This window comes from Habropoda laboriosa, unplaced genomic scaffold, assembly GCF_001263275.1.
Source record: "Habropoda laboriosa isolate 0110345459 unplaced genomic scaffold, ASM126327v1 scaffold718, whole genome shotgun sequence".
NCBI lineage: Eukaryota > Metazoa > Arthropoda > Insecta > Hymenoptera > Apidae > Habropoda > Habropoda laboriosa.
The window spans coordinates 292,894-310,569 of NW_017100942.1; the positions used below are offsets into that span (position 1 = coordinate 292,894).

Sequence of the window (17,676 nt, forward strand, 5' to 3'; positions counted from 1 at the left end):
CGTGCAACCTTATTATTTAAAATATCCCTATAATATATTGAAAATTCTACAAAAAAGATTGCGTAAATTAGAAGAATAATTTAAAATTGTGTTATACGAGAGCTAATTGCAAGAAAGCGATGCTGTTAAGGCAGCACTCCGTACCATTATTGTCGATACTACCTATGCACACTGACGATCGATCTTCCTTCAATTAAGAAAGCTAATTTCTCTGCAAACTCGATCGATTCAATTACGATTCAATTACTCCTACAAAACTGTAGCCGAAGCGAACAAGACGAAACAAAAACCAAAGTTGACGTGATACGTAATACTCAGTTTCCTCATAACTAGTCAGACTTCCTTTTCTACCTCACCGTTTCATTTCCACGGCAAATTTATTTTACTGCGTTCCTATAAATTTCATACCACATTCAAAATTATTTACCAAATTCTTCAAATCAATCGACATCCGTCGTATCGATGAAAAATGAAATTTTTTAATTTTTGCAGAATCAGAAAGAAGCGAATGTTAAACAAATTTAAAGATTCACAAAGTATTCAGTATTAACGAGGGAATTTTGAAAATTGCAAGAAATCTAAAGTAAAAACGCATTTAACGTCGAAAACTTGTTAAGAAATCAGGGACAGTTTAATATTGAACAAGAATCTGAAAAGAAGAGAAGAGGAAATTTAACAAAATGAGGAAAACGAATTGAAGAATTCTTTATTAACATCCTAGAATCTTTGAAACTTTCAAAAAAGTCCCTCCATTTTCCCCGAAGAATTTTGCAAAACAAGGAAATCTTAATTAAATCCCGATCAAACCGGAATAAAAACAAAAAAAGACCACGAAGAAACACGAATTTATAATCTTTAAAAAACAAAATCTACCCTCTTATCTTTGTTCTCCAAAAATCTGAAATAAAAATCAATCAAACCAGAGCAGAATAAAAAAAAATCCCAAAGGAACACGAATTTAAAATCCATCCCATCTTTTCTCAAAAACTTTCACAAAACGAGAAAATCTCGAACGAACCCGGAACAAAACCAAAAGGAATCCCGAAGGAACTTGAAAAAAAAATGGAAAAAACGATCCCTGGTCTCCAAACGCCTCGAAAATTCCTTTTCCCTCCTTTCACTTATTCCCGCGTCGAGTTTCTATGATACGCATTTAATTCCCGGCCGTATCGAGATCTCTCGCCGCGATAACCTCCCCTTAATTTCACTCGGCCCGGATGATCGAGAGCCGCGTCGGTATCGATAAAACGTCCGGCGAAAATAATACTCTCTCTATCTCTCTAGCGCACCGAAATAAAACGTCCGAGAGAGAGCCACGCCTGTCTCGCGTTTTGACCCAACCCCCGTCCCTGTCTCGCATTTTACGCAATCCTGTGTGTGTGGCACCGAAGTGCATCACTAAAACCGTTGCGTGATTCGAACCGGGTGAAAGCTAGGAAATCGAACCAGTCGCTGATTTTTCACATCTTTCGTTTTTTTTCTTCCTTCTCTTCTCTCTCTATTTCCGAACATTTCTGATAAAGATTGGCCTGCGAGCGGGGCCCGCTTATTAACCTTGTCGAACGCCGAGCACAGCTTCTGAATAATAACTCGATAGTTAATGGGAGTGAATTCTGATAACGCGGGTATAAGATGCCGGACGCTTGTTCGAAAAGGTGTAGATCAGTGTTCTCTCTTTCTTTTCTGTAATTCCTTTACCCCGCGAGGATTTTATGAATAATTTATTATAAGGAAATATTCTCTATGTTAATTTATTCTTGCACCGCGATACACAGAGAAACGTGTAGGCGAGGCTGCGCGAGGAAGTAGGAGCGAGATAGTTTCTGTTGATTTGTGCGAAATGTTTATGTTATTCGATCGTTATTACCGCTTACAGCGTGTTTGTTTTAGAACGATGGAGACGTGTGAACGTGTGCTTTTTTCGGGTTCGTTTTATTTGGCTTGTTTGTCGAGGGGAATTTGTCGGCTAGGAATTGCAGATACTTTACGGAATAAGATTAAGCTTTGACGTACACCACCGGCCGAATGTTTGGAATCCACTGTGCATTAGAAGTTACACGAAAATTTTCAGGATAAAGTAAGCAATTTTAAGAATATTTTAACCAATTTTTCCTCGTTCAAGTCGATCGAAATAAGGTGACATACTATCGATCCCCGCAACATCGATTTCAAATCTATGAAAATTAGCAGCGGATTCAATTTGACCGTAAATCAGCAGGTGATTCGAAACTTTTGGCCGGTAGTGTTTGTTAGACGGTGAAATTAAAATTTGGCATTGAAGAAATTTTCACCACGAAGTTTGCCAGAAAAGATTAGAATGTGTAGAGATAACGAGACTCGGCATGTTTTTTTTTCTAAGTGTGAAAATAATAAATTTTGTTCCTTTTTTGGTGCCGACGAGAATTGTCGTCTGTGAATTGCAGGCATTTTATGAAATGCGGTTCAATTTCGATATACTTATTGCAAATAATGAATAGAATGTTTAATTTCAAAAGGAATATTTCCAAATTTAATATCGAACAAATGTCGACCTCGAATTTATTCGTGAAACCGTGTGCTGTAATTTGAAAAATTAGAGAGAATTGTCTGACATTTGTATAAAAAGAAAATTCACGAATTGCATCTATTTTTATTAATAATAATGTAAGAAATGCGAGATTCCGGCGGCGAAGTGGTGGCCTGGAATTTGTCACCCAGGAAGAGAAAGCGCGCGGGTACCTAAGGGTCCCATAAACTAAGCCCTTTCTCCGGAAAGTCGAACGAGGGGGCTCCAACAGTTTTTCGGAGCAACGTGGGATACGACGTGGAACGAACATTCTGGAAATAGGCGGCGAGCGAGACGGACGCCGGAAACCTTAAGAATCGCATAGGAATACAGAATAAATTATTTTTGGGATACCACACTATCCTGACTTTAGTTCTTTGTTTTCAAGTGGTGATTACAATAAGCACACGCCAAGTGTCAAATTTGCGAAATTTCTTTTCTTATCCTCGAGGCACACTCTCTCTCAGTTTCTCGTAAATTGCATTAAGCGAAAAATATAGCACGTAGCAGCGATAAATAAAAAGTTTCGTAGATAGTATTCCATTTCTACGACGATAGTGTTTGCAGAGTTTTACGAGCAGGCTGAAACAATCCATAAATAACTGGTGCAAGAGAAAACGAATTTTTCGCAAGCTTATCAGAGATGTTTGATACGACGCGAAAGGATCGTTTAACGGATCCGTCGAAAATTGACAGGAAAGATACGCGATTTCGCTTTCGTAGTTCGCAAGATCGCTGGAAAAGGGGGGAAACTCGATAATATTTCGTCTCAGCTCGTTCGTCATTCTATTTTTGCAAAGATTATTCCGGAATGACTCGCGAAAAAACGAGTGACTTACCGTGTAGGAGATTTTTCGAACGATCTTACCTGCGTTCGAAGCTTGTTTCATATGCAAATTTCGTGGATTTTTCGCATCTTTTGTGCGGACAGTGTGTCTGGAAGTACTCAACGGTGAATCGTAGCTTCGCGTGTTTTGTGTCGAAGGAGAGAAAGCTGGCAAACGGTAGTCCTTATCGTTGCAACTCGCGATAACCTCCCATTTCTAGCTCCTGAGAGTTCTTCGGAAAAATGATCCTCGGTGATTGATGGACCGCTGAACGCTCTTTGATTGCCCCTCAGTGGTAAATCACGGCGTGTAAGTCTCGAGAGGGTTAAATGGATGCTTCTGAGGCAATTATGACGAAAGAAATTTCTATGCTTGGGTGGTATTTCACTTTTCTTTTGTCGCTTTGGAAATCTGATCTGGATTTTGAGTTCTACGATATTTGTGCAGTGATCGATGGTTTGGACTAAGACTTTGGTTCAGAATTTTTCTTAATTGTAACCTCTGTTATTGTTATTTTAATTTTTCTTAGTTTGCATTTTTCTCACTTTGAATTTTCCTCATTTTGCGTATTTCTCACTTTGCATTTTTTTTTATTTTGCGTTTTGTCACTTTGCGTTTTCCTCACTTTGCGTTTTTCTCGCTTTGAATTTTCCTCATTTTGCGTATTTCTCACTTTGCATTTTTTTTATTTTGCGTTTTGTCACTTTGCGTTTTCCTCACTTTGCGTTTTTCTCGCTTTGAATTTTCCTCATTTTGCGTATTTCTCACTTTGCATTTTTTTTATTTTGCGTTTTGTCACTTTGCGTTTTCCTCACTTTGCGTTTTTCTTACATTGCGTTTTCCTCACTTTGCGTTTTTCTCGCTTTGAATTTGTAACTTTACGAATTTCTGAGTGATTCAATTAGTTATTAACTCAGTCTATATTGCTCTTGAGTGGTAAATTCCAGTGTATCCGCCTCGAGAATTAGTTTTCTTACATTGCGTTTTCCTCACTTTGCGTTTTTCTCGCTTTGAATTTGTAACTTTACGAATTTCTGAGTGATTCAATTAGTTATTAACTCAGTCTATATTGCTCTTGAGTGGTAAATTCCAGTGTATCCGCCTCGAGAATTAAATTTCACTGCTATTGGCGCCTATAGGCATTTTGAATATTTTCTCGCACAGTGCCCTTAGCGCCTATAGGCGTTTTGAATATTTTTCCGCGCTGACCTTGGCGCCTATAGGCGTTTCAAATATTTTCTCGCACTGCGCTAATGGTAATGCTTTTTAACGCATTTTCACCTTTAGTTTAACCCTAAATTTTCGCCCTTTGCACACTTCCATCAAAATTTAATAAAACACTAGACTATATTAAAAAATTCTTAGTCCTTTGGTAAACATTAAATATTGAAATGTATCACTTATTTACACATCAGAATTTCCTCGTGCAAATTGAAATCCATTAGAAAGTAATTTTCCATTTATACAAGTTTAAATCGGTATTTCTCCATTACCCGTTTCCTTATGTACATTTAAACGTTTCAAAAAGCAATTTTCCATTTATACAACAAATAAAATTCTACTCTATCTACTTCCCAAATGTAAATTTGAACGTATCAAAAAGTAATCTTTCTCCGTTTGTACGGCGAACTAAACGGGGCGTTTCATTGCTATCTGTTTCCGTATGTAAATCTCGTAACGTTAAAAAGTAGTTTCTCATTTATGCAATAAATTAAAACATTATTTCTCCGTTATTTATTCCCTGGCGTAACGAATACAAGCAATCTATACTTCGATCGAAATTTTCACATTTCTCGTAAATCTTTATTTTTCAAATTAATCCTGACACAATGTTCCACGATTCAGATCTACGTTTTCATGATTTTACGCGAAATTAAGATCATCCTAGCTTCTTCAATTTTTGAAATATTGGCTCTGAAATGAGAAAAGTTAAGAAAAATTGCTCAGATTTCATAAATAAAAAGAGAAGATTGCAATTTCTTTTATCTTTCCTTGAGATTCACAAAATTTGTCGGAATAATCAGAATTACAACGAAAAAAGTCGCAGAGGAGATTCTGAAGCGGCGATTTTGCGAAAAGAAAGTCGTAAGAAACTTGAATAATTCAGTAAAAATTTAGAATCCAGAATTACTCAATGAAAAAAAGTCACAGAAGAGATTCTAAAGGACTCATTTTTCACAAAAAAAGATTGAATAATTATTAACTGTATAAAAATTTAGAATCCAAAGTCACTCGACGAAAAAAGTCACAGAAGAGATTCTAAAGGAGCCATTTTTCATAAAAAAAGATGGAATAATTATCAGCTATGTAAGAATGTAGAATCGAAAATCACTGAACGAAAAAGGTCACAGAGGAGATTCTAGAGGAGCCGCTTTTCAAAGGAAAATCGTAAAAAGACTTGAATAATTTAGTCAAAATTTAGAATCCAATGTTACTCAACGAAAATAGTCACAAGGAAGACACTAGATTATGCATTTTTCACGAAAAGAAAAAAAGAATTGAATAATCACCAGCTGTGTAAAAGTGTAGAATTGCTAAATTAGAACAATGTGTGTTCGAAGGAAAAAGATTTTCACAGGCGTATCCTTATCCTGTTACAAAAGCAACGAAGGTGTAATTCCGCGTGAAATTGAATTTGACACGAATGCTTTCGCTTATCCGCGCGTAGAAAAGCCAGTGACACGTAGGTGAACCGGATATCGATATCCCTTATAGGCTGCAGCCCTGAAACAGGAATTTCCTGGGCGATCCCCATAGGAATGCGGATCGTCGTTAGCGAAGACACGTTTCCCACTTTTTTACACGTCGCTCGCGTTCCTGTATTCATTTACGAAGCTCTCTGCATACCGGCTAGCATCCGATGGATGATCTAACAGCCACGATGATATCGTCACTATCGTCGTTCTATGTTCTCTTTATTAAATCGTTTCGTATTATTTTCCATTTATTCCTATTTACAACTGGATCACTTTTCTCTACAATCGTTCGCTCTCTTCTTTCCCCCCCTTTTTTTTTTGCATTTTCAAGAAGGTGAATTTTGTAAATTTTAGGACCAAGTGAAACTATGCTTGTATCTTTGAATTATTCCCGCACCCTTTTTGCAAATATTTGCGTATTTTTGATATTTCAATGTTTGGAATTTTCGATGTAAATTGAATATTTGAAATTTCAGATGTCATTTGATATTTCGAGATTTGGAATTTTAGGTATGATTTTAATATTTGAACATTGAGAATCTTGGATGTAACTTTAATATTTAAATATTGAAAATTTTGGATATCATTTTGAATATTTTAATATTATGCATTTTAGATACAAATTTAATATTTTAATATTGAAAATTTAGACATAATTCAGGGACAGGTGGTATTTGTTCAAGGATCAGGCAAATTCGATCGTTTCAATTTGGAAAATTTATTACCGCACTTGTATACAAGCGGTGCAATTTGCTTTTTATCAGCGTGACTCGCGGTATCTCTCTTAAATCTCACTTCCTACTGCTATTGTTCCGATGATACGATATATAAGTGAGTTTCTCAATCCTGGTTATCTAAGTAGATATGCAAGACAAAGGATATAGCGTGTATTAGATGGGAGAAAATGTGTGCAGGAGATAACATAAATCTCTTATGACGAAGAAAAAATTGCGTTTCCTTTGTAATTCTTCGAGCATGATTCTACATATGCATAATACACGAAATATTTATCTTTCGTTACAATCTCTCCTACCACTCCCGCTGAAATCATTTTTCACTTGCTGTAACTTTTTCTTAAAGAAATTTTTTCAGAAAATTCACAACCTTTCGGAACTTGTGTGATTACCGAAAGAATAACCGACAGAAATCTCCCAAGTAAATAATTCTCATTTCAGAAACCCTGAACACAGGTGTCACGATAATTCTCTTCTTCGAGATTTCTCCATTATCTCTCTTATCGCCGCGTTTATCTTTCACCTTGTAGCGAAACTTACAAAACTTCAAGCAACGTAAGATACACCTTCGTTCACATAAAACTACAATTTAGTTTCGTTGCTCTCTTCATTGGAAGATCGATGAAAATTTAGCAGAAGTTGAATTGTACTCCGTGTACAAAATACGAGAATTCGTTGCAAAGATTCATCGTGTTGGATCATTTGTAGGTACGCTGGTTGATACGCGTCGTGAGAAACAGTTGGAGGAAGTTGGTAAACTGCTCGGCAACCTTCCACCTTTCAGAGGCTCAACGAGGTTCGTCATCAATCACCGAGGATTATCTTTCGTCACTGTGCAACCTTTTGTCTGCAGCTAATCTGGCTGGTAGATTAACGTCGAGATCGCGAGAGACGCCGTTTCATATTCGTCGACTGGCGTTTTTATCGCATCAAGTATCACTTAGGCTGAAGCAGATTCGCTCGAGTCGCGAGCGTTCGTTTCTGTGACGCGTGACAATTTAGCGGGTGAGGTTCTTTTCGTCGTTTCTTCGATCGCGACGATTTGTTCTGGTCGAAGGATTTCGATTTCTTCGCGTTTTATCGATTGCATTTCGAAAGGAGATATGATTTTTTTAAACTTTGGAATACGAAGGGAGAAAATTCTTTTGTCTGTCCATAAGGAACGTGTGGTTAAAATTCGGTTTCTGTCTTTTGCGATTTTTCAGAAAATTTTCATTTTCGGGAAATTATTTCAGACACTGTTACTTTCTTTCGTGTCTATTCACTCTGTTTAGTATCTAAGTGAAGATAAATCAAGAATTAGAAAAAAAACAATCCTTGAGGTCACGAAAGGGTTGAGAAAAGAGAATTTGATCTCAATTCAGTATCTAATTTACATAAATCAAAAATTCTTAAAAAGGAATCCTTGGGGTCACGAAAGGGTTAAGAAATCAAAAATTGATCTCAATTTGCTATTTAATCTAGCTAAATCAGAAATATCCTCGGGGTCACGAAAGGGTTAAGAAAAGAGAATTTGATCTCAATTCAGTATCTAATTTACATAAATCAAGAATTCTTAAAAAGGAATCCTTGGGGTCACGAAAGGGTTAAGAAATCAAAAATTGATCTCAATTTGCTATTTAATCTAGCTAAATCAGAAATATCCTCGGGGTCACGAAAGGGTTAAGAAAAGAGAATTTGATCTCAATTCAGTATCTAATTTACATAAATCAAGAATTCTTGAAAAGGAATCCTTGGGGTCATGAAAGGGTTAAGAAAAAAAAAATTGATCTCAATTTGCTATTTAATCTAGCTAAATCAGAAATATCCTCGGGGTCACGAAAGGGTTAAGAAAAGAGAATTTGATCTCAATTCAGTATCTAATTTACATAAATCAAGAATTCTTAAAAAGGAATTCTTGGGGTCACGAAAGGGTTAAGAAAAAAAAAATTGATCTCAATTTGCTATTTAATCTAGCTAAATCAGAAATATCCTCGGGGTCACGAAAGGGTTAAGAAAAGAGAATTTGATCTCTGTTCAGTATCTAATCTACCTAAATCAAGAATTCTTGAAAGAGGTACTATTATCACGATAGGGTGAAGAACAGAAAAATTCCTGAAAAAAGCACTATTATCCCGAAAGGGTTAAAAAACCGTAAGCAAGAGCATCGTCCCCCAAAAATGTCTCAGACCGAGGATTCCACAGCGCAGCCTCCTCCCATCGAAAGAGTACGTAGTAGTAGTAGCCTAGCTAGGTGGAACGAGGAAAAGTCGCGTGTTTCGTTTTGCAGTCGGCTCGAAACGCGGCTTTCGAGCGCGGTCGCGGTTTTCAACCGGCGAACCAGTTTGTCAGCCGAGCGGCGGCGAGCGTGGCTCCGAGGGATTCGCCAGCTGATATTTCGCGATAAGTTTATCGATGGACGATATTCGCGGCCGGACGCCGCCTCGGATGTATCTAAAGCGGCGATAACTCGTTCGCCGGGAGAGTGGTTTCACCAGCCCCGCGGCCAGCCAGCCTTCCTTCTAATCTTTATGAACTCCATTAAGACGGCCGCGCCGGCTACCGGTTGGGACGACGACGCTCAGCGCCTTGGCTGTGCCCTCGACCGAGCCAACGGACTCTCCTCCGACCGATTCCCCCCCCGGGAGGAAAAATCCCCCTGTGTCTTCGCGTAAATTTAATTAGTTGCCGGCAGAATGGCGAACGACCACGGGGAATCTGGTATTAATGGAGAGTTACGCGACGATTTCGTACCTGGGTTCTCGTTGTTCCATCTCTCGTATCTCTGAGGGGATTTCTTCGAGATTTTGTGGCGAATGTACGGGGTGGCTTGTTACTTGTGGTGCAAAGGGGAAGGTAGTGGTTCTGCGTGAGAAACTGGGTGGGAAACGCCGAATGAAAGTTTTTCGCGAGAGCCTTAGTTTTTGGGGGAAAGGGAATTTAAAAATTTGTGGAGTGAGTATGATACTGTTTTCAGAGATCTGGCGTATTGAATGTACTGGGTGTCGCGTAACTAGTGATGTAATTCTGCGTGAAGAATTGAATCGGAAACGTAGAATACAATTTTTTCACGAAGGCCCTAGATTTGGGGGAAATGGAATTTGAAAATTAGCGGAGTGCACATGACACTATTTTTAGAGATTTCACGTTAAATATACAGGATGTCGTGTAACCACTGGTGTAATTCTGCGTGAAAAATTGAACGGAATATATGGAATACAATTTTTTCGCGAGAACTTAATTTTTGGGGCAAATGGAATTTAAAAATTTGCAGAGTACGTATGACAGTATTTTCAGAGATTTGGTATATTGAATATACAGGGTGTCTAAGTAGCGGTGCAAGCGAGACATTGGTGGTTCTGCGTGAAAAATTGCATCGAAATTGTAGAATAAAATTTTTTCGGTAAGAAGTTCAGTTTTGAAGAAAATGAAATTTACAAATTCGTCGAGTATTATACGACACCCTGTATATACACTCGTGTTCGTAAGGATTAGGATATGTACCGAATATGAGGTGAACCTAAACAGTGGTTACAAAAATATTGAAATCCTAAAAATTGGGTTAATTTAAAATTGTGTAATATTCTTTGTAGGAATACAACGGGTGTTCTAATATTTATGAACGCTGGTTTGGATTTTTGAAGATTCTTAAATTTGTTATTTGATCGATATTTAACGTTTCACAATTTTTTTCCTGTAAAAATATGTCATTGAATGGATCAAAATTGACGAATGATTTATTTAAAAAAAATTAATCTTCGAAGTAGTCATTTAACTAATTTTTACTAGTTCCTAAAACATTTTTAGAATAGCATTGATCCTTTTCGTGTTTCGTAAAATTTGTCATTTATCAAAATGCTGTTTGTCAACAGAACACGTCTAAACTCACTTTAGTTCATACAACCTCAATATTTCAAACTCTTATTAATCAGAAAAACAAAAAGTTTCGTATTACGGAAAAAAGATAAAAATCCAACCTTTTTTTGTTACATTCAGTCGTCGATTAATCTTCAGTTCCGTCGATTAATTTACTTTTAAGAGATCAACTGTGAAAATCTGCGACTCGATCAGCGCGCAGATCGGTGGCTTGTTTCGAGGTTGCTATCGTGGATTTTTTCCGTGTAGCCTTCCGAGGTATTTTCACGGTGCTCTTTTTGAGCGACGTTGGTCTGAGCTGGATAGGCTGCGCGCTCGCGCGCAGCTGGCGCCAAGTAGAAAGCACGTGTCTCGCGCAAATGGAGGAACAAGTCGCGTCGCGAGATATGTAGGTGAACAATGTTTTGATACCGGCCTTTGAGGGTTTCAGATCGTGGTTATGGTTTCTGGAGTCCTGTGGCGAGCAGCTAACGCAGCTCGAAAAACCTTGGGATATTTTACAAATTGTTTAAAAAACATCCGGTGCATACTTGCGTATCTACTTTGTTTCAAATTTTAGGAATTTTCTTTTCTCAAATTTTAAGAATTTTCTTGAGATATTTTACTAGTGATTTAAAAAGCATTCCGAGAATACTAGCGTATCTATTTTATTTCAAATTTTCTTTTTCGAATTGTAAGAATTTTCTTAAATTTTCTTTTTCAAATTCGAAGAAATTTCTTTTCTCAAATTTTTAGAATTTTCTTGAGATATTTTACTAGTGATTTAAAAAGCATTCCGAGAATACTTGCGTATCTATTTTATTTCAAATTTTAAAAATTTTCTTTTCTCAAATTTCAAGAATTTTCTTAAATTTTCTTTTCTCAAATTTCAAGAATTCCCTCGAAACGTTCTACAAATGACTTAAAAACCATTCCACGAGTACTTACGTACCTGTTTCATTTCAAATTTGATTTTCCAAATATTTCCAATTTTCCAAAGAAATCTGTTTCCCGAATTTTTCTCAATTCGAACCAGTAATCCCCCGCTTAACCTTTCCAACCGTAAATCGTCGTATAAACATCACAGAAGCACGGAATATATCTTTTAATAGAATACATATTAATTACCGTATTAGATTCCAATGTAAAATGTTTCTCTAACAAGCTGGTAATTGAATAAGTTTAACAAAAAGTGTAGTCTCGGGTTAATTATTCGTTTCCTGTCTTTAATCAAGATTCCCTTCTACGCACGAACACAATAAGACGAGCTTCTAATCTTTTCGAAGAAACTATCTCCAACGGTTGGACGTCGAAGCGCGTACGTTTGATATCAGACCACCAGACACCACCTAATTCTCCAGTTAAACGAGGAGATACGAGCGAATCATTAACTCTTATACACGTGATTAATCAAGAGATTAGCCATGTGCGCGTTTCCTACGTCCGAGCTACATAATTAAGACGCTTCGTGGAATTGTTCGAATTCTTGAGGAGGAACCAGTTCGTGTCTCCTTGTATCGAGCTGCTTTTAATTCTATGAATAGAAACGAGAAATTAGAAAGTAAAGGAATTTTAACCGCGCTAAGTATTCGTTTACTTGCACCGATCTGTTTCACTGCTTTTTTCCAAAATCAACTCTGCGCTCGAACGTTCGAAACGTTCGCGTTGGACCTGTGTGAAATTACCTTTTTCACGAGGATGCAGAGCGGTAGAGTATGCTTTTACTTTCGTTTCGCGGAAAATTAATTGAAATTCTTGATTAAGGTGATTACTTTATTTCACGTTTTCAAGGTAACTTATTCTCCCGTTTTTTAAATAATTTATATTCAAAATGATCGATGAGTTTCAAACACAGTTTCTTTCAAATCAGTAGCTTTTTAAAAGATAAAAGAGTCTTGGGTAGAAAGGGTTAATTCTTACATCAAAGAAGTCACAGCTAAAATCTTCCCTTTTTTTTCTGTTCACATTCGACATCTCACACGTCAATCTCCTCTTAAATTTCTTTTAAACTACTGGCTCCTTCTAACGAACAAAAATCCTCGAGTGCATAGAAAGGGTTAACAAGTCTCCAATCTTCGTTAACTTTTTTGCTGATGTTCTCCCTTCTCTTTGTTCACAATCGACATCTCGCGCGTCAAACTCCTCTTAAATTCCTCTCAAATTACTCGGCTTACTGGCTCTAAGGGGAAATATTCTCAAGTAGAAAGGGTTAACTGTTACATCAAACGAGTCTCCAATCTCCACTAACCACAGCTAAAATTTTCCCTTTTCTTTATTAACAGTCGATATATCCCACACATCTCTACAGGTCCAAGCACAATTTTGCCCAAATTACAAGCTCTCCCTGTCTAACGAAGAAGAAAGGGTTAAATTTTAGGTGGAACAAGCCTGCACTCTCCATTAACTTCTGCGAACACACTCCCTTTTCTCCGCTCACAATCCACATTCCGACCGATGTTCCGCTGCACCTCGACAAAGAGCCATCGTTTGGTCGAAGAAAGCTATAGCGAGGGAAAATCCCCTTAGCGTGCCGGAGCGCCAGTTAATCGTCGGATCATGCAAGTTTCCAGGCTGGGTCGAGTCAGAGCCGCGCGGAATCCCCGCGATGCCCCGGCGATTTGTACGAATCCCGGGTGTAATCCGTTCGTCGCGCCACGACTCTTGTTCATCGTGGTCGTTTAAAAGGTCGGACTCGTCGTTTCGCCAGCGAGGCGAAATGTCGAGCCTCTCCCCTCGACCAGTCATCCTTCTTCTTGCACGAAGATATTCAATTTTCCTACCGTTCTCGCTTCTGCTTCTTCTTCTTGTTGCTCGAGAAGGGAAGGATGACGAACCAAGTGGTGAAAGAGAAAGAGAAGGAGGAGGTGAAGGAAGGTCTGATCGTGAGAGAGCGCGGGAAACGACAGGCGAGGCTCTCGAATCTAACGCCGTTCGTCGTAAAGCAACGGATCGTCTTGTATAAAATAAAAGGGGACAGATTAACGGCCGTGAACGTGGGGGCCTCGTGCATGCATATAGGAGGACTCGTGCGCGCGATTAGACGTGTGCATGGCCCTCCCACGCGCCACTCTCTCTCTCCTCTGTCTCTCCCCTTTATATCTCTCTTTTTCTCTGCTCTATCTCTGTCTCTCCCCTGTCTCTCCTCTTTATATCTCTCTTTTTTCGTCTTCCCTACATACATATCTATTTTTCTGTCCTCTTTCTCTCTCCTCTCTATATCTCTCTTTCTCCTTCTCCTCTCTATCTGCGTTTATTCCTCTCCGTCTGTTCGTCTTTCCGTTCGACGCTTCGAGAGTATCACGTGTTCCCGCGAATTTAATTGCCACCATAAATATCGTGGGCCTTTCCTGGCCGAGCAACGCTGAAATACGACGGAGGATCCGCTCTGAACCCCTTCCGCTCTCCAAGTTCTCCCCGCTGAGGGTATCCAACCAGAGAGAAAAAGTGGATCGTTCTGGATCGTACAGAAGGTGGGTTTTGATTTCGATCAGCGTGTCGGAGCTTTCGCACACTTCGCTTTTCTAGTTGGACTTTTGGTTCATTGGCTTTAGGACACTGTGTTCCCCGTTTTCATCTTCCAAGATTAACCAAGAGAAAATTCAAGAGTTTGTCTGAAACACGTATAAATAACTCTTTGCGCAATAAACTATATTTAACAGTATTTCCTTGCAGAGAGATTAAAACGACACTCTGGACAATTATAAATGCTTTATCCAGGTCTGGCGAAACTCCAGTGACTCGCGTTCTCTCGACAATCTTTACGACCGCGTTCGCTAACCTCCCTTCATTTCCGTTCGAACGGAACACACTGTTTGCCAAGAAGTCGTGACCCGTCCACTGGCTTCGATTCCCGTTTCGCGGACCTTGGCAGCTTCCGTTCATCCGTGACGACCGGAAGCCCCGGAAATTTACGGATTCCATGTGTTGCGAAAGAAGCGTTCCCTTGCAACTTCTTATGCACCGGTCTCGTTCATTTCCTTTGTAAGAAATTGCAAGACTCACGACAGTGAGTATGTGTTCGCACACGTAAATTTACACGAAAATCGGTAAATAGTTCAGAAGAAAAATTCACGAAAAAGTAACGAATAATATTAAGTAAGTTGACATTTTTCAAATTTATTCACGCAGTCAAATATCTCACTTAAAAACACGTAATTCTTCCATTTACACCGTTCTTCTATTTCTAACAATATTTAAGATATTAAACGAATTACGTTTTGGGGCATTGACCAGTTTACACCCTCAACTTTGATGCCAATTTTCACCCCTCCACAGTGTGTCGTTACAAAAATAAAAAAATACGTGTCTAATATTTTTTCGAGAACTGTTACTCCTCGAAATTTCATCAAAATCCACGAATTTCCCTTATCGCTGTAATTGAAAAGTGGATAGACACTCGTAAAAATCAGTGAAATTCACTTGTCGCTGTAATTAAAAAGTGGGTCACGTTAAATTTAGCTTAAAACTCATCAGTTCACGTCGTTCCTCTATTTCCGACATTATTTGAAATATTAAACCAACTTTGTTTACACCCTCAACTTTGATGCCGATTTTCACCCCTCCACAGTGTGCCGTTACAAAAATAAAAAGCATACGTGTGTAATATTTTTTCGAGAACTATCGCTCCCCAAAATTTCATCGAAATCGGTGAATTTTCCTTATCGCTGTAATCAAAAAGTACACGAAACATTTTCACATTAAATCTTCCTTATCAAAACTCAAGCAAAAATTGTCCGTATAATTCCAAATAATTAAACCAACCGAAAAAAAACATTCCCTGTTACAGAGAGGTGTGCGTGGACGAGGGCCAGCAGTTGTCACTCGCGCACGGATGCCAATTCTACGAGGTGAGCGCGGCGGAGAGTCCCGCGGGCGCGGCGCTGGCTTTCCAGGCACTTCTTCGCGAGGCGAGGTCTGTACAATTGCTCCGGGCGCTACCGATCCGGCGAAAACTCGGCGTGCATTCTGTGTCGAGGGTGCTCGGCACGATCTTCGGCAAGAACACCACGAAAGACCGGAAAAAGAGGCCCTCGTTGAGCATATGACGCCTCCTCTGCGCCCTCCTCCTCGGAGGTCGTGACGAACCCGGCAGGAGAACCGACGTGGTCGTTCTCAGCAGCAACGTCTACACGAACCGCTGACGAGGACATGAAAAACGATTGTCTGACCAATTTTACCGAACCGTTCGCACAGAGAATGAGAAGAGATTCTCTTGGTTTCGACGAAACGAGAGAGACGATGGAACGAGATGCAGACGAAGAAGTTTTCAGTGTCCTCTGGACGCAGCTGTTCCTGTGATCTATTCGAGACGTCCAGAGGAGAGAAGGGGACGATGTCTCAGATGGAGAGGTAAAGAAAAATTTGAAAAAACAAAATCTATCATCTGCTGGAAGAAGAAGAAGCAGCTTCGAATTGCAAGCATAGAGGGGAGAAAAGTGTCTTTTTTCTTTCTCATTGTTTTCCCAACGAAACGAAGCAACGTCGTTTGTGATTGATTGGAGAGAAAGAGGGTGGCAAGAACTGCGTGAGATCTGACTCGATTAGAGACGTTTTCGTTCGGCATCCGGCGGAGACACTCGTGAGAACAGTGGATCGAGACGAGCCGTGTGAAAGATATTCCGTGGAAATGACGACGGGCGGCCATGGTAAAAATTGAAGACATTCGGAACGTTCAATGTGGATTATTTTCGTGTGTCGTTTTGCTTCGTGCAAATTTTTCTCCCCGTTTGTTCTTCTCTCCTCTTTGTGTTCTCGTTTTTTATTTTTCCGGAGAGATTGAAACTCGTCCTCTTCGAGGGTGCACACACCCTTTGTCGGAGTTTTGGGCGACTTTTAGAGAGGATGCTGTACGCGCGTGCGACTGCTGTTCCTGAACGTTGTAGCTTTAAGCGTGACCGGAAATCGAGGTGAATCTCATCAGGGCGGTGGTTGGGATCGATGACTGGTGAATTTGGCGAGCTATAGTACTTTTCTCGTTCTTCGGCATTTCTTTTAATTGTTTATTTTGCTCGAGTGAAATGAAGAAAATTTTGTCGATTTGGGAATATTGGTAATATTTTTCTATTTTCGAGAAATTTTACTGGAAAGTACTGTAATTTTCTATTTTCTCTTGTGATGTGCTTGCATTGTCTTCTGTATACATTTTTGAGTATTGGGTATTTAGTTGAAAAGGCTTCATAGAAATTGTTCACTTAAAACTTCAAACATTTTCCGATATACTCGGTTGCCTTTATTTTTTAGTACTGAGTATTTAGTTGAAAAGGGTTGATTAGGGTAATTTTCATAAGAATTACTTTTCCCTATTTTCGAGTATAAATTCTTCACTTTCCAATCTCTTTTTTCCGTGCTTTCGATAAATGTGAAAATAATAATGTTACATATAGTAAATACATAATTGCATTATGTCTATGAGAACGTTTTAATGCAAAATTAGCGAACAATAATCGTACAAGATGGAAGAAAATCGAATGAAATTATTCGATAAGCGTGAATGGAGGAAAGTTCAGCTTGGACAATTTCATGCCTTATGCAGGCATCGAAGTCACCAGTGTTCGCGGCGTTCCCAACGCTCGTGTCGCTTCTCGAATAGATATTCGCAATCTCGAGAACTCGCTTGACCTTTTAAGAACATACTGTAACAATGAAAAATCACCAGTCGAGCCTGATAAATACGGTTGACTCTTGAAATCGATAATTACCAAAGACAAGTCGCGTTTAACTCGGCGATTTCCAACTGTCGCGGCGCAACCACGATTAAACAGCCGACTGTGACGCGTCCAGCCATTAAAAAGAATCGTAAAACGGCGGATTAATGTCTTCCACCATAAAGAGAAGTATCCCTATAAAATTACCGCTGTCAATTTTCTCCTCGATCGTATAAAACGAATCGGGAATTTCTAATTACTCGCCGTCCTGCTTGACTGAAAGAATTAGAGAATTACTTAATAAAAAAAAGTTCCCCGGTTTCGTATATCTTTGGATATTGAAATATTTAGAGAAATTCACATTGCAATTTAATTTTCGTTCAAATTTTTCTTTTC

The 17,676-nt window shown here is 38.9% G+C and overlaps 1 protein-coding gene across 1 annotated transcript in view; it reads left to right on the forward strand.

Annotated features, from left to right (window-relative positions):
* LOC108577658 (ras-related and estrogen-regulated growth inhibitor-like) overlaps window positions 1-15,681 on the forward strand; it is a 104,984-nt gene extending 89,303 nt beyond the window's left edge. The window contains exon 5 of the mRNA XM_017940839.1: window positions 15,423-15,681. Coding sequence (XP_017796328.1) covers window positions 15,423-15,681 — 259 coding nt within the window. The remainder of the gene's footprint in view (window positions 1-15,422) is intronic.
* The last annotated feature ends 1,995 nt before the right edge of the window (window positions 15,682-17,676 follow it).